Genomic DNA, 20,913 nt, shown 5'->3' on the forward strand with positions numbered 1-20,913 from the left:
CTGAAACGAGTATCTGGCTCAACCCTGTCTACTAGTATATAAATATCAAATCTATGAACTTGAATATAAATATTAGAAATTTTCTTTTCACAGGTGTACACTTTTCACAAGAGTATAACTTGTTAGCTGCCTCAATGTTGATGTTGTTGAGACTGTTTTACTTGCTGGACTGGAGTGCGGTGCTAGGCTGAGGGTCGGAGCCAGAGCCAGAGGAAGAGGCAGCAGAGGAAGGCTGGCGCAGCGCGTCGAAGATGAGGCACTCTGTTATTTGTGCACCATGAACCCAGAGGTGTTTGACCATGTTGGTCGTGCACCCTCCTGTGCATGATATAATATTTTTTGTATCAGTGTTGCACTGAGCCGACTTGTCTTATTTTTATTGAAGTGAAGCCGCACTTTAGACCGCCGCCGCACACGGTCCATAGTTGCGCGGTAACACAAACGCTTCCGGCAGATTCTCCTTCGTTGGTGTTCAGCGGTTTCTTCTTCCGGTCGGCGGACTGGGTATCGAAACTAGGAATCGAAATTTAAAAATTTGAACGATTCCGGGAGAATTGGAAAGTTAGTCCTGGTTCCAATCGATACTCAATACTCGATGCCCAACCCTAATGGTGAGAGCTTACACTTTTCCTTATCATACTCACAACAGAATAACTAGCTTTACACCGCAATGCAAGAGCACTGCTGTTTATCAATTTCCATGTCTTATGTATCATCAACTGAGAGATGAGATGATGACTTGTTAGCTTTATTCTCACACTTTTAGCACAGTATCATGCATAGCCATCAAGTGCATATTTGAGACCCTTTTATGGGGTTCTTGTTTTAAAACAAATCAGCTGGAAACACTGGAACCTTAGCCAGAGATGAAGTTTTCAACTAACTCATGGCACTAAAAGTGTTCTGATCTTTAGGTAACATTGTATTGCGTTTCCATGAGAACACTGCACTCACAGCAAAGGCAGTTGTTCCAAAATCTGCTCTATTTCAGGTCTTCAAGAGCATCAACAGATCACTGGAGCCAACTCAATGTGTGCCAGAGCAGCAGGAATTAGATATAAACATACCAGTTTACCAACAAGGGCTTTGTAGATAACTAAAAAACAGTTGTCATTATGTCACTGAAGTGGGTGGCCTTGGGTCATCACAAGCATGTTGATATTCCAGAACTGAAAGGAGAGTTGTTTCAATAATCCTCTTTCGACAGATCAGAGGGAAGCTGCTTCGCTTCTCTGTTTGTTTCTAATACAGCAAGTTAAGCTTCAGCTGTATATTTCACTGTTATAGGATATGTTAGAATATTTTAGGAGCTTCTCTCTCATTCTGATGTGCTCCTGTATTAATTTTCTGTTGACACGAAATAGTGTTTTCATTCACGGATTTCCTGTTTTTTCTATTTTGCCATTTTTTGATTGCTATTAAGATACTGTATCATCAGTGAAACATTTATCAATATTTAAAGTAAAAATTTAAATAATGCCAACAAATCAGGCTAGTCTCTTGCTTCAACAAAGGTCTCATAAGAAAGTTTACTTGTACAAGTTATATTAAATAAACTTTTCTTTTATTATTAACTCAGTGTAAATATATACGTGACAAGGTTAAATTATTTCATAATCACTGTCAGAAAGTTATTTTATTAAGTTATTTATAACCCTGATTCCAAAAAAAGTTGTGTAAAACATAAATAAAAACAGAATGCAACTATTTGCTGATTTACAGAATGCAACTATTTGCTGACTTACAAAGTGTTCCTGAGCCCATGAGCACCTTGCCCTATTCTTGCTTTTGAATGAGTGAGCCTTTTGAGATGCCCCTTTCATACCAAGTATTCCACAGCTTTCCCAGTCTTTTGTTTTGTTTTCGTAACTCATTTGAAACGTGTACAAATACCAATGAATTTGATGAGGTAAAGCATTAAATATACTGTCTTTGTACTGTTTTAATTTGAATATATGTCAAAAATGATTGTAAATTATTACATTGTGTTTATGTTTTACATAGCATCTCAATTTATTTTAGAATCAGGGTTGTAGAAGCAATGTTTGATTATTCCCATATACAGGTGTCGCTCAAAAAATTTGAATATCATGAAAAAGTTCAATATTTTTGTCAGTCATTTCATAAAGTTAAATTATGATTATTTTTTTTTTAATTTTGATGATTATGGCTTACAGCTAATGAAAATCCAAAATTCATTGTCTCAGAAAATTTGAATATTACATAAGACCAATAAAAAAGGAAAAAAACGGAAATGTCAGCCTTCTGAAAAGTATGCTCATTTCTAAGAACTCAATGCTTGGTTGGGACTCCTTTTGCATGAATTACTGCATCAATGTGGCGTGGCATGGAGGTGATCAGCCTGTGGCACTGTTGAGGTGTAATGGAAACCCAGGTTGCTTTGACAGCGGCCTTCAGCTTGTCTGCAGTGTCGGGTCTGGTGTCTCTCATCTTCCTACTGACAAGACCTCGTAGATTCTCTATGGGGTTCAGGTCAGGCGAGTTCGCTGGTCAATCAAGCACAATAAAACCATGGTCATTGAACCAGCTTTTGGTACTTTTGGCAGTGTGGGTAGGTGCCAAGTCCTGCTGGAAAATGAAATCAGCATCTCCATAAAGCTTGTCAGCAGAAGGAAGCATGAAGTGCTCTAAAATTTCCTGGTAGATGGCTGCATTGACTTTTTTACTTCAGAAAACACAGTGGACCAACACCAGCAGATGACATGGCACCCCAAAACATCACTGCTTGTGGAAACTTCAGCAACTTGGATTCTGTGCCTCTCTACTCTTGACTCTTGGACCTTGATTTCCAAATGAAAATGCAAAATTTACTTTCATCTGAAAAGAAAACTTTGGACCACTGAGCAACAGTCCAGTTCCTTTTCTCCTTGGCCAATGTAAGACAGTGTCTCTGGTTCAGGAGTGGCTTGACATGAGGAATGCAACATTTGAAGCCCATGTCCTGGACTTGTCTGTGCATGGTGGCTCTTGATGCACTGACTCCAGCCTCAGTCCACTCGTTGTGAAGCTCCCCCAAATTCTTGAATGGGTTTTGCTTGACAATCCTCTTAAGGCTGCGGTTATCCCTGTTGCTTGTGCACCTTTTCCAACCACACTTTTTCCTTCCACTCAACTTTCTATTAATATGCTTGGATACAGCACTGAACAACCAGCTTCTTTAGCAATGAACTTTTGTGGCTTACCCTTCTTGTGGAGGCTGTCAATGACTGTCTTCTGGACATCTGTACTCAGCAGTCTTCCCATGATTGTGTAGCCTACTGAACCAGACTGAGAAACCATTTAAAGGCTCAGGAAACCTTTGGAAGTGTTTTGAGTTAATTAGTGGATTTAAGTGTGACATCATGAGTTTCCAATATTAAACTTTTTCACAATATTCAAATTTTCTGAGACACTGAATTTTGGGTTTTCATTAGCTGTGAGCTATAAACATCAAAATTACAAGAAATAAAGGCTTGCAATATTTCACTCTATGTGTAATGAATCTGTTAGTGGAGGCCCTAAGCCCAAAAAATAAGCTGTTAACTTCAAGTTACGATGCAAAGGTCCCCTTTGGTATGGAAGTACTTTAGGGTCATAGGAAACATTTTATCCAAAGAGACAAGTTAGATCACCCTTCAGTTCTTTTAATAGCCATTTTAAAAATGGCCGCCGACAATAAACCACTATTACACCATACCCCATATCTTTGCTTCTGTTAGAGCTATAATCATAATATTGGTGTCAAAGTGTACATTTTTGGGGTCCAGGAATTCGGTTAAATAGGTTGCAATGCAAAAAAAACAATGCTTCATTGTTTACCATAACAGCGGGGGGTAAAATATGCAAATTTCAATAAAAAATGTACGTTTTAACAGGGTAACTTACCCTCCCACCCCTCCCCCTAAACTTAGATTTACTTTTTCTTTGGTATTGTAAGTACCTGAGGACCATAGGAAATAAATTATCCAAAGAGACAAGTTAGATCACCCTTCAGTTTTTTTATAGACATTTTTAAAAATGGCCACCGACAATAAATCTCTATTACACCAGACCTCATATCCTTGCTTCTGTTAGAGCTATGATAATAATAATGGTGTCAAAGTGCACATTTTTGGGGTCCAGGAATTCAATTAAATGGGTTTCCAGACTATAAAAACTATTATCTTCTCATTACCCTCACAATGGGGGTAATATATGCACATTTAATTAACAAAATAAGTGTCAACAAGATGAAACGGTCCCTTTATAAAAAAGTAATTAAAAAAATCAATCAATTTTTTAAAGAGGTACAGCCTCTTATGTACATGCTATGTACTCTATGTCTCTGCCTGTATTTGTATCTGTTTGACTGCTGTCACCTTTGAGCTGCAGTTGTTGTAGCCAGTTGCAGCCACAAACATTAATTCTACACCAGGATAATTTATTTCCTATGGTCCTCAGGTACTTACAATACCAAAGAAAAAGTAAATCTAAGTTTAGGGGGAGGGGTGGGGGGGTAAGTTACCCTGTTAAAACATACATTTTGTATTGAAATTTGCATATTTTACCCCCCGCTGTTATGGTAAACAATGAAGCATTGTTTTTTTTGCATTGCAACCTATTTAATTGAATTCCTGGACCCCAAAAATGTACACTTTGACACCAATATTATGATTATAGCTCTAACAGAAGCAAAGATATGGGGTATGGTGTAATAGTGGTTTTTTGTCGGCGGCCATTTTTAAAAATGGCTGTTAAAAAAAACTGAAGGGTGATCTAACTTGTCTCTTTGGATAAAATGTTTCCTATGACCCTAAGGTACTTCCATACCAAAGGGGACCTTTGCATCATAACTTGAAGTAAAATGTGTCTTAGGGCCTCCACTATATATAAGTTTCACTTTCTGAAATGATTGACAAAAAATATCGAACTTTTTCACAATATTCTACTTTTTTGAGCTCAGGGGAGTCAGATAGTCCCGTCTTTGCTCTTTGATCAAAATTTGATCAACAGCACAAACTATGATGAGGACAGGGATGTACTTCAGACACTTGACATACCTTGCACCAAACCATTGCATATTGAAAGGAGCTGGATAGCAATGCTAATGAAATCATAGATTCATTAGAAACTTATACTCTGCTTGGATTTGTTTTATTCTGTATAGCCCATGCAGTTTCATGAGAGGTAGAAGCAAGGGTGGGTTCTCTGGTGAAGACATTTTAGCCCAAAGTTCCTCTGTATCCATCAGCGGCTAATCCATATTAAGACAAGACTTTATCCCATACTGGGGAAATTCAATTGTTACAAAAGCAGCATAAAAAGGAGAGGTTAAGAGCAGAACAAGTGAACAAAATAGGCAATAAAAAAAGATACAAACTAAAATCAACAATATATAAAAAGATACAAAAAATCAACTACAGATAAAAAGATACAAACTAAAATCAACAATACATAAAAAGATACAAAAAAATCAACTACAGATAAAAAGATACAAAATAAAAATCAACTAAGAAGGATATGTACATTATATACAGAGCATAAAATAAATATTTCCATACAGTGTACTTGGGTTATTGTACAGAAAAAACACCAAAAACAAAACACACGTGTGTGTGTGTGTGTGTGTGTGTGTATATGTATATACACACATATATATATATATATACACACACACACACACACACACACACATATATATATATGCTCTCAGTTATATGCTGAGAGGCCTCCTTGATTGATGAGGGGTTGATTGATGTCAGCTTGGCTAACATCGTCCTCTCACCCACCTCCTCGATGCTGTCTAGAGGGCAGTCCATGACAGACTTGACAGTCTTTTTCTGTCCCTCTCAGAGCTCCCACAGCCCCAGCAGACCACTGCGTAGAACATTGGAGATGCCATCACAGTGTCATAAAATGTTGTTAACAGTGTCGTGCACACTCCAAAAGACCTCAGTCTTCTCAGCAGATGGAGATGACTTTGCACTTTTCTTGTACAGGACATCTGTGTTGTTAGTCCAGTCGGTTCAGGTGAAAACCCAGTTATTTGTACTTGCCCACGATTTTGATGTCCAAACCATGGATGTTCACCTGTGTAGTCTGTGGCACCTTACTGGGGAAGTCTATAACCATCTCCTTTGTCTTGCTGGTATTTATATGCAGGTGGTTCAGTTCACAGAGTTTATCAAAATTGGGGATAGGAGGGTGTTGCTGGTATCAGGGATGCTCAATGGGGAAGGAGGGGGTGTGGAGAAGTAATGTCATCTGGTCCGGGCTCTGGTAGGTAGGGGAGGGAATGGGGGTAGAATCAAATCTATTGAAAAACAGATTCAGTTCATTTGACCATTCCCAGTCTCCAGATTCTGGGCCCCTCCCACTGTCTTTGGTGTGGCCAGAGATAGTTTTCAGGCCTTTGCAAACCTCTCTTGTGTTTTTCCTGTGAAGGTCCTCCTCCAGCTTCCTTTGCCTTTGCCTCTCCTTAGCTCCCTCTTCACCCTCCTCAGCTCATTCTTATGCCTAGATCTACAACCCCCTTCCTTTTCATTGAGGCTTTTAGTTCCAGAGACACCTGGGTTTTGTTGTTGAGCAATCATCGTAAATTCCTGGTAGGCACAGTGTTTTCTACACAAATGTTTATGTAGTCCATGGTGCAGGTTGTTAAACTGTCAATGTCTTCCCCGTATGGACTGCATAACACTTCCCAGTCCATGGTGTCAAAGCAGTCCCTCAATGCCATACTGGTCTCTTCAGACCACCTGTTCACATGTCTTGTGGTTGGTGGTTGTTTATTCACCACAGGTATGTAGGCAGGATGCAGGTCAACTAGGTTGTGATCAGAGCAACCCAGTGAAGGGAAGGGTCAAACGCTCTACACGATTTGTTGTTCACAAACATTCCTATGCTCAAACCTTTCATCTTACTACTCGCTGTTGCTCTCCTGTCCACTCTCAGAAATTGAAAGCCATCCAAATGAACATGTGCATCCAGACTCGGTTCATTCAGCCACATCTATGTGTAGCAAATGATGCTACACTCCTGGTACTCCATCTGCAGTGTGGTTAGTGCCGTTAGCTCGTCCATCTTACTAGAGAGAGATCTCAGGTTCCTCACAATAAGAAACAGTATGGATGGTGTGAACATCTATTCTTCTCATGGCACTTTGCTCCAGCACTGAATCCCCTGTTCCTTTACCTTATTTCCATCAGGATCTCCAGTCCTTCCACTGGGAGTACCTTCGTGTTGCACAGCGCATTCCCGTGTGTAAACAATGGAGCTGTGGCTGAATGGATCTCCCAATGTGCTTTGACATAGTCCAGAAAAGAGTAAAAAACATATTACTAGTCTCACCAGTTGTACATCCATAAGTGCACACCATTGACTGAGACTAGTGATGAAAGAAACACACAAAATTACAAAACACACGAAAACAAGGAAAAGCAGTTGGAGCTGCTGTAACTAGCTGCCACTCTTGTTACAAAGCCACTTTATCTTATCTGAAGATTCTCAGACCCAGGCTAGCTGCTCTTTAGCACAGCCTACAATGGCATATTGCTGTCCTGTTTGTTATTAAAGTTCCTTTTGACACTTATTTGTAGTTTCATATAATCTGTCCAGATATTCCATCATTTTCTTCATTTTGATCCAGTTATCCAGCTTGAGTAAAGATGAAAGAGAAAAATGCTTCCTCCGTTGTAAGTAAGTAATTGTACTGTAATGTGTAACGTAATTTCTTTTTGATAAAATGGATTTTGTAAAATTGGTCTCGAAAAATGCTTTTCAGGAATCGGTATCAAAGTCTAATTATCAGTGCCAGTACCTAAAATTTCTGAACAATACCCAGCCATAGCCAAGGCTAATAGTCAACTCTTTTGATATGCAAATCAGCAAGCACAAACACTATATATGTCTAGATTTATTTCCAAACTATTAGAATTATGTACGAATATGGTTGCGCTTAGCTGAAGTCTCATCATCTCAGCTGTGCTTTTAGCATGTCCTTCTACAATGGAAACATTTCATGTACATTTGTGAAAACCAGAAATTCCATTTCCATGGCCACACCTTAGTTTAAGAAAAGCTCTGTTACAGCTGTGGCAATGTTACAATTCAACCAGTTTTAGCAAGTACATGTGTTGGCAACCAGAGGATTACTCATAACCATGATTGTGGATTGTGGTATGGACTCATTGCATTTCTACAATTGGCTCTGTTTTGTCACTAGTTAACTTGCAACCATCTACTGGATTTTAAATGTATAGCTGTTATTCCGTCAAGGCCAAATTTGCCATATTTCACATTGTGAAAGTGAAAAATAATTGTGTGTGCCTGTTTTGTGGTGTGGATCTGCTCCAAAATTTAATGGGTACTTCCCTGGCCCATGCTACACCCTTCAATCAAGCTTCATGAAAATTGGGCCAGTAGGTTTTCCATAATTCTGCTGAAAAACAAACAAATCACCAAACAAACTGAGCCAAAAACATAACCCCCTTGGCAGAGGTAATTATACCAAAGTATAATAATATTTTAATAATGTTTCAAACGTGCAATTGATTTCGATGTGTTTAAATTATCCACATAATTATGTGTTATTTTTAAACTGAACAATACACAGTTTCATTTATGACGAGCAGATACTTTCTGGAACTAAGTAGTTCAAATAAATTCTTACCTGAATTCAGATTTGGTCAGGTGAGGAAATGGACAAAAATGATTGCTAGACCTACGTTCAACAGCATCACTAGAGCCACCAAGACAGAGTTAGGGCCCTGTGAAAACACAAGAAAAAACAATGCTGTGTTATGTGTTCCTGCTATATTAGAATATACAGTAAGGCGCACAAATTTAGTGTACTGTATGTATGATCCCCATGGGTAGCTGTTTGCAACAGACAAGCATTTATAAATTGACTATACCAGCCCATTATCAAGATGACAGCAGCACATGCAGATGTGTAAAACTTTGCGACATTTTTGTTTTGTCATTCTTCTGCCCTTATTACAGAAGCATGTACTACTTATAATAGAAATACACTGATCATCGTCAGAAAGGGAAGCACAGGGATTGTATTAAGAGCAGCAGATCTTGAGACGATCACAGCCCACAACAGTTTCCAAACACCCAGCCAGACCAGCTGGACCGAACACCAGTGCAAGTGATGCGATCGTCCATTATTCGCCCAGAGAATTGTGTGTGTGTGTGTGTGTGTGAGGGGGATAAGCATGGCCCTCAGTGAAACACAGACAGCATAGCAGGAGGGGAGAAACTAGTGTGACCATGAATGCAAAACCAGGTAAAGTTTCTCATAATGAACTGAAATTAAACAAGTGCACATAAATTAGGTAAAAGGTAGGCAAAGACATGATATTATGTTAATCATGTTGTCATTGCTTATTACCAATGCAATACAAGTTGTATCTAGCACTGTTGGTACTAGTTGCTACTGTAGGCTACTTTTTTATTTGCCAGAATGTCTCATGATGACAAATAAAATCAAAATCAAAAATCAAACCAGTTCAAGCTTGTACCAGACTGGCAAAACTGGAAACCAACTCAACTCAACAGGCTACAAAATCAGTAGGGCCCCCATCATGTGGGGCACAAAAGTCTCATCCGACCAAATGAGGAAGTGATGGAAATGTCCTCACAACAACTGGTAAACTCTTACGTGTGTGCAAACCATTTTACTTTGTACTGCTTTCTCAATGAGGGCCAGTACAAAGCAGGACTCACTTCAAAACTTGAAGCTCTAGGATGGATTGATAACTCCAAACTTGGAACCTGTCAGTTATACCATTTTTATGCTACTTTACTGTGTATTTTGCAGGTTATCTTGTTGAACTTGGCATTAGCATGTTCCATGGCTCATGTGGCTGACATCTATTAAAGGTCTGCAAGCAATGTTGGGAGTTTTCAATACGGATATACAGTCAAGAAAAACTGTCTGAACATTAAGCATCATTTTGGGCCTATTAAATTGCCCGAGTAACAGGTTGGATACTACTTTGCTAGTTGTGGAACTTCATACTGTAGTAGCAAGCTGAGCTGGCTTTGTTGTTACAGAAAGCCCCTTCTGATTCCCACTGCTATGTGTGTCTGTTGGGTGTTGTTTGTAAATGTACTTGACAGACATGCCCTGTGTTACATGGACTATTGCACTTATTTATATTTTGTTGTTTCTACTAAATGCTGATGTGACGCCAATACCTAACCCTTGTTTAATTCTGAGAATTAATCAATTTACATTTACTAATTAACCTACATTATTGGGCAGGAAACTCTCCTAAACACATCTGTTTTGTAGGCCTATACCTCTTTTTCATTCCTATTTGGAGCCAATAAATACTTTCCTTTTCTAAAGCTTTTTTTCTTTCTTGAGATATGTTTCCTTACATTGTCAGCAGACCAAAGAGAGGTGAAATTAAGGTTTGAGAGGAGTACCCCTTATATTTGTGAAATACAGTGATATAATCCAAAGGATACTAAAAGACAATATACATTACAGTCGCAGCCTGCTCACCCAGCTGTTGTCTGACAGGCAATACGGAAGTGCTCACTGCTGGACAACCGGACTGCACACCAGTGTCTTTCTTCAGGTTGTGAGATTCCTCAATTGATCCTCCACACTCCATTATAGATAGTAATTTATCTGTATGGCTTATTATTTATTCAGTCCATTTCCATAATTTCTGTTTTTGAGTAGTGTAGCAGGACTACAACTTGCACTGTACAACCCTGTGTTGTAGAATGATTATAACTGAACCTTGCATCTTAATCACCAACCAGCTATCAGGACAAAGTTACTCAATGGCTGGTATAGATACACTAGTATCCACAAAGAACCCATACTGTAGGTCAGGGGTGGGGAACAATTCATGAATACATAAAAGCAATTACTATTTTTTTTTTAGCAATAAAGACAATAACATAAAATGGTAGACTCACACATTCCTCTGAGTGATCCTGGAACGTTACACATACAGAGTGGTTGATATTATGTCAATGCATAATGGTGTCAGAATCAAAATGAAAATGCATGGTAACTTGATCTAACTCACCAATTCCTCCTCTACAATTTCAGGGGCTATCTCCACACTAGCTTTCTTGGTTTCTGCAAGGCTCTTTGGTTTGGTTGATTCCTGTCTTTTTGATTTGGGAGGCTCTGGTGCTTTGGTGCCCTCTTTTGGTGGAACTGTTGAAGAGCTAGCAACAATTTTAGTGCTGGCTGGTAACAATTTTAGTGCTGGTGTCTGAATCTGTTTGGCAGGTGGTGGCAAGCACGCAAGGCTTGATGGGTGAAGATCGTCCTCCACACCAATTGGTTCTTCAGGTGGCGGAATCTTGACATCTGCCTTGACATAGTAACCATGGTACTGGGAGTGAATCTGCCCATTACTGGGGTAACTGCTGACTGTCGTAACAGCTGGTTTGACTGCCGGAGGAGCTTCCTGTTGCCCCACTTCCTGTCTGAGAGAAAGTTTTGATGCTGCCTGTGTTATGCCTGCAAAGTACAAGAAAGGAGAAGGGACATAGTTAATGAGAGAATACATATATTGGCTGGGGGGTGTTGGTGGTTCATCAAACCTTCTTTTAAACTCAAACTCATCCAACCATTGTGGGGCACTCATTTATAATGATGTGGGGTAACAGTTTAAAATGACGTCATTAAAACAAATATAGAAATACAATTAATAAGCAATACAAGATACAAAAAAACAATCAAATGAAACAGGAACAAACAGAAGCTGAATGGTTCTTCATCATGGAATAAATTCATCCAGGAGTACTAAAGCATTAATTTTTTAGGATGCTTTGTAAAGACTTTCAGGTAGTTGGGGCACTGTAACTGCAGTTACACTACAGATTTATTTCTGTATACAAAACAAATGTCATAATTTGTCTATATGATATTTAAATGTGAGTTTACCATCTATCCATAGACAAAGATATTTATATTCTGTAACTCTCTCAATGTTGGATATTTCTACAGTGGAAATATGAAAGTCTTTGGCACTATTATTTCTAGCTCTAGAGAACATCATCATTGTGCTGCCATTTTTGTAAACCTCTCCAAGGCATTCAAGACTGTGGGTGGATCAATCCTTGCTTTTACATATTTTGAATAATGTTGGCTTTAGTTCAAGAGCTTGTTTATATGTCCAGTATTACTGATGGACAGCAGTCAGTGAACTATCCGTTCAGTTTTTACCAGTAACTAAGAGTGTTCCTTAACAGCCATGGACATTTACAGTTAGGTCTGGAAATATTTCGACAATAGGCTTGGGCAGCATCCAAATTTTGATACCATCAAACTTCCTCCACATTTTACTGTGGTATACGGTATTACCGTGACTAATTAAAAATTATGACGTAAGCCTCAGGTGGCCTTACCAAACTGTTGGCTTGTGCCTTCACTGTTCAGAAACTGAATACCAAATAGAGTTGGGCAGTATCCAAATTTTGATACCGTCAAACCATCCCCACATTTTCCCGGGGTATAAGGTATAACTGTGACTAATTAGAAACCACTTTGCAGGGCAGCATGACATGCGTGCAGTTCAGACAGTCAATGCTCACACCACTGTGCGATGAAAACTCGGCGAGCTAGCAGCCAAAGAGTAGCAGAAAAAACTTTGCTAAATCATAAAGTATATCTTACCTTTGCTGTTTCGTGGTCAAAAGTTATATTCCAACTCGAAAAAACACTGCTAATGTCTCCTCCTATGACTCTGTGTTAGTTCGACACCAATCACGAAGGTCCTGGTTGTTATTGACCAGCATAACCACGCAGTTAGTTTCACCGCTCCGTCTCATGAATGAGCAGAGCGCTCACAGAGGACTCTGCTGAGCAGCCCGAAGTGTTATTTTACTGTTCTATTTACATTTCGTCCTTTTATGAGAGCTAAGAACAATAGCAAGCAGAAAAAAGGCTGAAAAAGTGTTTTCAACAGAGGAGTTTCTCCGTATGCTTGAACGAGATAACGGTACTCTGCTCAGATGCGCCTAAATGAGCGCCTGGGCATACCTGTGTTAAAACATCTGTAAAACTGCTCAGGTTCATTTTTTCAGCATGTACTTTTGCACAGTCACCTTTTTCTCGAGTAAAAATTCAACCAGATACATTGAACGGAGTGGACTTCATTTTTATTATGACGATGCTACAATTATGTTAGGCACCTATAGACCTATATGCGCAGCATGTTTTTTAATGACGGTAATGAAACTGATACTGTTGCTATTTTTAAATACCGCGGGATACCTTATTACCGGATTACCGCCCAACCCTATTCGACAGTGACACAATTTTCAGAATTTTGGCCCTGTACGCTACCACAATTGATTGTGAAATAAAATAATCGAGATGAAATTGAAGTGCAGACTTTCAGCTTTAATTTGAGGGTATTTACATAGAAATTGGAGGAAGGGTTTAGGAATTGCAAACATTTTCATACTTAGTCCCCTCATTTTAAGGGACCAAAAGTAATTGTACAACTGGGTCAAAAGCTGTTTCATGAGCAGGTGTGGGCTATTCCCTTCTTATTTCATCATCAATTAAGCAGGTAAAAGGTCTGAAATTGATTGTGGCATTTTCATTTGGAAGTTGTTGCTGCTATTCAGCAACATGCGGTCAAAGGAGCCCTCAATGCAAGTGAAACAGGCCACCCTTAAGCTGCGCAAAAAAAGAGAAAAGACTAGAAGACTAGAAGTGGCCAAATCAACAGTTTGGTACATTCTGAAAAAAAAAAGAAACGCTCTGGTGAGCTCAGCAATAATAAAAGACCCGGACATCCATGGAAAACAACAGTGGTTGATGATCGCAGGATCCTTTCCATGGTAAAGAAGAATCCCTTCACATCTAGTGAAGTGCAGAAGTCTCTCCAGGATGTTGCCATATCATTATCCAAGTCTACCATAAAGAGAAGACTTCACGAGAGCAATTACAGAGAGTTCATTACAAGGTGCAAACCATTCATAAGCCTCAGGAATAGAAAGGCCATTCGAGTTTGCAAAAACACATCTAAAAAAGTCCAGTTCTGGAACAGCATTCTTTGGACAGATCAAACTAAGATCAACCTATACCAGAATGATGGGAAGAGAAAAATATGGGGAAGGCTTTGAACAGCTCATGTTGTGAAGCACACCACATCATCTGTAAAACATAGTGGAGGCAGTGTAATGGCATGGGCGGGCATGGCTTACAATGGCACTGGGTCACAAGTGTTTATTGATGATATGACAGAAGATGGAAGCAGCCGCATGAACTCTGAAGTCTATAGGAACTTTTGGTCTGGTCACATTCACCCAAATTCAGCAAAGTTGATGGATGGCACTTCACAGTACAGATGGACAAAACAACTCAATGACACAAAACATACTGAGAAAGCAACCTAGGAGTTTTTCAAACTAAAGAAGTGGAATATTCTACAATAGCCGATTCACTCACCTGATCTCAGTCCGATCGAAACTGTATTCCACTTGCTCAAGACAAAACTTAAGGCAGAAAGACCTGCAAGCAGGTCAGACAGGTCAGAAGACAGGCCGGTAGTCAAGGCCTGGCAAAGCATCACAAAGGAGGAAACTGAGCGTTTGTTGAGCGTTTGGTGGTGATGTGCAGGGGTTCCAGACTTTAGGCAGTCATTGCCTGCAAAGGATTCTCAACAAAGTATTAAGAATGAACATTTTATTTATGATTATATTCATTTTTACAATTACTTTTGATGCCTTAAAATGAGGGGACTATGTATGAAAGTGTTTGTAATTCCTAAACCCTTTGTTCAATTTTAATGTAAATGCCCTCAAATTAAAGCTGAAAGTCTGCACTTCAATTTCATCTCGATTATTTTATTTCACAATCAATTGTGGTAGCGTACAGGGCCAAAATTCTGAAAATTGTGTCACTGTTGAAATATTTCCAGACCTAAATGCCCATGGCTGTTAAGGAACACTCTTAGTTACTGGTAAAAACTGAACGGATAGTTCACTGACTGCTGTCCATCAGTAATACTGGACATATAGACAAGCTCTTGAACTAAAGCCAACATTATTCAAAATATGTAAAAGCAAGGATTGATCCACCCACAGTCTTGAATGCCTTGGAGAGTTTTACAAAAATGGCAGCACAATGCTTTTTCTTGTCCAAGGCATGGACAATGTCATTCACAACCAAAGTGGGAGAAGAAACAATGCTATGCATAGACCTTAGCCCAGATTGATGCAGGATAAGAACAGAATTTGCTGTGAGAGATCCCTTAAGTTGACAGTTAATGAATTATAGCTAAGCAGGACAATTTGGATATTGGTCTATGGTTATTTTGATCACTCCCATTTGACCCTTGTGCAATGGGATAAGATTGAAAGATAAGCAGTTTTCCAAACTGGGAACAACACTAGCAGAAATGGAAAGGTTAAAAATGTTGCAAGATGAAGAAAAAAAAGGATCCAAATTGTCTTCATATGTAGATTTTTTGGTATCCAAGTATTGGAGAACATCAAAAACAACACCAAGACAGAAGATCAAAAGTAACAGAGAGGCATGTTTTGGCTCTCTTGGAACAGATGCATGATGCTGGTTAATGACAGAAGGGTTCCATTATTATTTTCATCCTTAAAATAAGAATAAGAACGGATCTCAAATTATTCATATACTGAGGAGGCAGTAGAACTGCTTTTGTTAGATTTGACCACCTTTCAAAATTTTGCAGGGTTTGAATAAGAGCTAGAGACCTTATTCAAATAATAATCAGATTGATATTTTCTCACAAGGGATGTGCATTTATTCTAATCTGTCAAAATGAAGTCCAGAGGGATGACTTCGTTAGTGTGTTTCATGAAGGACCAAGCTTTATCTCTTGATAACAATAATGTTGATAGTCCAGGGGAAAGCCATCGACTAGCTCTAGTTTTCACTCCAATTTCAGATGTCACAATTCTAGATGTCATTTAGAAAAGCTTGTTTATTAAAATTTCTTAAATTCCTCTTTAGTGTGGAAGTTCTCTTCATGTGTGTATTCCTGATACAACACTAAAACAAAAACATCCTTTAGCAATGATTTTGTCACTCCTATTAAAACAAATTAACTGATAAGAATACATCTTAGAGAGTTCTCTAGATTAGGCCTGGTGGGTTTATTGATCAACTGAGATAAATTGAGGCTGGAGGAAGCCTTCCTTAAATAATCAAGACACATTAGTCAACCAATGCTAAATTTCCCCTAAACTATCATTTCTGAGATAGAATACCGGGAGAGCAATTCTGCCCTATAGTCAACACACCAAGCATCATCCGAAGGAGGTCCCAAAGTACACAAATCCTATTTACAACAAACAAATTGTTAGACCCATGATTTAACTTCATGGCAAGGAATTCAAAATATTTGGGCATGTAGAATAGAAACAGAAGAGAAAGATTTAACTTAAATGGCCATACCATTTTCCATACTCATCAACTCTCTCATAAATAGATTCTACACATTTGCGGCCACCTCATAATTGCTCATGCTATTCTTAAGGCATGTTTCAGAAAGAGACAGCATATATACATGTATGGATTATTTTGACAGGATGAAAAAGACTTGGTCTGAGAAGGAGCAGAATTGCAGGGAGTAACAATGGTATTAGAGCTAGGAAAAGCAGGAGACACAGATTCAAGTATGTAAGAGAGATAGGAGATAAACTGTCTTCAGATGTAGGTAAAACAGAGATAAGGTTATCTATGGTGGGCCTCTAAGAGGCTCACAAACAGAGATTACATGAGTTTGTGGTTGATCAGAAATTCCAAGACAGATTTATTAGTTTACGAATGCAGCTAAATTGAGATTGCCAAACTGAGGACATGGCAGCGAATCAGCGTCAATACATTGTTTTCTAGCATCCAGGACAGTGTCTGCAACTGCTGCAGTTTGAGTCCATTAGACCCAGTTTAATTTGTAGATGCAGTAGGACGATTGTGACAAATATTTGGAATCTGTGAATTTATGGGGGATACCTGAGCACCGGAGAGCAGAAGGTTTCAGCCCTTGGGATGGACACGTCGGACCATGGATGAGCCAACAACAAGACATGGAGTAGAGGAGGCAGCCACGCATGTCTTGGCTATGGGACTCTTACTAACCTCCAGCCCAGCAGAAACACATCGGGATGTAGACTGGGCTGCTTGATCTACGATGTGCTGCGGTCTTTTGGTGAAATTAGCTGGAGACCAAAACAGGTCCTCCTCTTGTTTGCATGTCAGGCAAAAGGCTGAATCCCCAATTGCTCCCTTAGGCCAGCATGTTGCATGGTAATTTGCTGCCATTGATGTGTGCATGTGTAAACTGATGAATGAGAAATATAAATTGTAAAGCACTTTGCATAGAAGTGCTACATACATGGAGTCCACGTATTGTACCTGGATCCCTTTGATAGTAACTGATCACATTAGCAACATAAAGCACAGTTAACCGGCATCTACTGAAATCCATCCATTGGAACACTAGCTGTTAACACTGCCCCACTCTGCTCCATCTTAACACTTTTTGTGTTTCACTATAATGCAAACCAGAGCAAAAGGAAAAAAATAAACAGCAGCCAAATGTTAAACTAAATAATATATACACTAAGAGAGAGTGACAGTGAGCAAACTGATAACTGACTATTTCACACTTTTATATTCAAGAATTATCTTTACAATTATTGCTGCTGTTAAAATTACTGCTGCTGGTCCGCATTTTGGTGCTAGAATTATTGCTGCTGCCAAACATTTAATCAGTCGAACTTCAAAACCACCATTCAACTTTGGGCTCTGATTATACAAAAGCTATTAAACAAATGGTTGCTGTGCAGAACAAGTTCACGCCCTAGATACCAACTATCAATATGTTCACATAATTTGTCTGTTGATGCTGTTTCAAAAACCATTAACAGGCAAATGTTATTTGCTGATGATGGATAAGAAAGACGTGCTGATCAGCCTAACTTTAACCCAAGTTCCTTACCTGCTGTCAAAGACTCAGCTGTTGGAGTTCTATTCTCTTTCCCAGCAAGCGCGGCGGGGATGGGAGTTTTACTGATGAAAAAGATCTTTTTAACAGTAGTGGGTGAAGGAGTGGGGCTGGGAACTGGGCTCTGTGATGGAGACTGGGTGGGTGTTGTGCCTTTCCGGTAGAAATGAGGGCTCCCTGATGGAGATTTCTCCTTTTTCCCCTCCACAGAAACCTCTTTCACCTCTATTGGCTCATGATGCTTCTGTCGTATGTAGTCAGGGCCTGAAATAGAGTAAAGGTTAACAAAAAATGAATAAGTAAATTAACTAAAACAGTTTACATTTTACAGGTAAATAGCCCTGCATTACAGAATAATACTGGCTTATTACAACATGGGTATTATATACATAGTTCTGTCCATCACGTCTGTCAGTTATGATAATTGTAGTCATCAAAGTAATTCAGACAATCAACCTTTTTCGTCACACAATTAAACAGCTTGCAAACAAAGCAGCAGCTTACTCAGATATCTAAACCACTGTATTTGGAGGTCAGACTGAAAGTGGACACACATGAAATGTCAAAAACAATCCCACATTGCACAGGAAAATTGAGTGCACACACACAAATTCAGTAAGTACTGTAGCATCTCCAGTTGAATAATGGTCTGGCTCTCTGACTGATGGTTCAGAGGTGCTTTAATAATCATTTGACCGTTCCACAACTTGTCCTTGAATGCCATGAACACAACTTGAACATACCGTAAGAGCTAGTGAGAAAGCAAAATATAACAAAATATTATATTACAGAATATATTTAATTACACATAACAATGTCTTCTTAAAATCCCTTTTTAACTCTTTTAACCTAAATCACTACTGACAGTCTCTACATTAGAGTGCCTTAATGTCCTATACAATTTTAACTCAGCATATTTATTCACATTTTAGCAAATGTTAACTTAAAATGTAAGAATGCTATGCTATACATAACTTACTGCTTCTTCCTAATTCCTCTTTTATATCAGATCCATTTCTGTCACTGGAAATTATATATTTCTTAAACAGAAGCGTTTCACATGAACAAAACCCTTTATAAAGCTGTCATGTTAACAACAGGGCTAATATGGCGATATACTAGCTTAACTACTAAACTAGCAAAACTACTAAACGACGTATAATAAAGTGACTCAAAATGCACACAATGTGAAATAAAACATAGACCTTGCGCTCTCTTTAGCCAGGTGCTATATTAGACAGAAATATTGCTTTTAATTTTGTTTTTCATGTGTACTTTGTATAGTCCCCCCCCCCCCCCCTTTTTAGTCTCTTTTTGACTTTCGGTTTTTCAGAATTTTCAAAATAAAAGCACCGACCTTTTAAAATTAAATTAATCAAAACACTTCAGAAACATGTTATTTGGGTCATTTACAAGTACAGTAGGTCAAAGTTGAATTGGAAGGTTCTGTCTTGGATTCCCTTTGTTCTCTGGCTTATGGACTGCACTAGTGATGGGTGATGGTTCGTACTGTGTATTTTTTTAAGGCAAGTGACGTCACTGATGACGTTCAAAGCCTCGCTGGTTCAGGAATTGGTTCGACTATCGGCGTGATTTGTGAACATATACATACTGCAATGGATCTGCTCGCACTTCGTGGGTTAATGTTGGTGTGAAGCGATTTGTTGGTTTGTGTGGAGCCTGTGTAAAAGACAGTTTTCCCCTGTGGGGGAACATTTTGATCTGATCTCTCCCAATAAAATAAGTACACATTCAGTAACATTATTACATGTGTTTTATGTTTGTATGCAATGTGCTATATTTTTCACTGTCTTTTCTTTTAATCCAAGGTGAAGTTTTTGTTGTGTGCTAAAGAACTGGGGTACAACAACAACACTTCATCTATGCTGAGGCATTTTTGCAGTTTGCCTGAAAATAATGAGGAGAACATGGCTGGACCCAGCCCATATTTTGTTTCTGAAAAAAAGAATTAAGTCCTTAAGTTGCACAATCAAATTCACTGCCGTCTTCATGTTCACAAGCACATTCACTGCCCCTCACCGTTATAAAACACTGCAACAGTTTGAAAACAATTGTTCCCCTGTCATTATGAGTTATTCAAATGTTGACAAAATCATTTATGGATAAACATTTGACAAGTAATATTAGATTCCATTGTATTGTCATGTTACATACCTATAATACACTAAACAAAAATCGAAATTTTATTTATATGAATGAATGCATGACTGATACCTGAAATGCATTTATTAAGATTAATTGATTTCTTTTACTTGATCACCATCTGGTGGTGAGTTGGGTCTGAGGGTGGGGGAAAACTTTAGACAGACCTGGTAAACCCAAGCATGTGGTGCGGGTGAACTGGGAACATCTGGAGGAGGCCCCTGTCTGAGAGATCTTCAACTCATACCTCTGGCAGAGCTTTTCTGGCATCCTTGTGGAGGTCGGGGGCATTGAACCTGAGTGGGTGATGTTCAAAGCTTCCATTGCTGAAGCTGCAGCGGAGAGCTGTGGTCTAAAGGCCTTTGGTGCCTCAAGGGGCGGTAACCCTCTAACACCGTGGTGGACACCGGTGGTCAGGGAAGCCGTCCGACTGAAGAAGGAGTCCTTCTGGGATATGTTAGCTCGGAGGACTCCAGAGGCAGTTTCAAGGTACCGACAGGCCCAACGGGCAGCAGCTTCCGCCATAGGGGAGGCAAAACAGCGGGTATGGGAGGAGTTTGGAGTAGCCATGGAGTCTCAGGAGGGGGAAACGGGGAACCATCCAAGCTGTATACAGTAAGGATGGGACACTGTTGACCTCAACGGAGGAGGTAGTCGGGCGGTGGGAGGAGCACTTTGAGGAACTCCTGCATCAGACCGATTCGCCCTCTATGGTAGAGGCAGAGGTAGAAGCTGATGGGGGATCAGCATCAGTTACCCTGGTGGAAGTCACTGAGGTAGTTAAACAACTCCGCAG

The 20,913-nt window shown here is 39.3% G+C and overlaps 1 protein-coding gene across 5 annotated transcripts in view; it reads right to left on the reverse strand.

Annotated features, from left to right (window-relative positions):
- Nucleotides 1–20,913, reverse strand: part of LOC143329164 (junctophilin-1-like) — a 71,910-nt gene that overhangs the window by 12,582 nt on the left and 38,415 nt on the right. Inside the window, exons 4-7 of one of the 5 annotated variants that reach the window (XR_013077871.1) lie at nt 17,949–18,218; nt 11,034–11,476; nt 8,648–8,744; nt 7,171–7,279 (exon numbers count right to left, since the gene is read on the reverse strand). Coding sequence is in view for 4 of the 5 variants with exons in the window: in XM_076744934.1 (XP_076601049.1) it covers nt 8,664–8,744; nt 11,034–11,476; nt 17,949–18,218 (794 nt within the window). In the remaining variant the exon portion in view is untranslated. Of the gene's footprint in view, nt 1–5,568; nt 7,280–8,647; nt 8,745–11,033; nt 11,477–17,948; nt 18,219–20,913 lie in introns of those variants that run through there. The other 4 variants (XM_076744936.1, XM_076744935.1, XM_076744934.1 and 1 more) reach the window with 4 other exon arrangements.

This window comes from Chaetodon auriga, chromosome 12 (assembly GCF_051107435.1).
Source record: "Chaetodon auriga isolate fChaAug3 chromosome 12, fChaAug3.hap1, whole genome shotgun sequence".
Lineage (NCBI taxonomy): Eukaryota > Metazoa > Chordata > Actinopteri > Chaetodontiformes > Chaetodontidae > Chaetodon > Chaetodon auriga.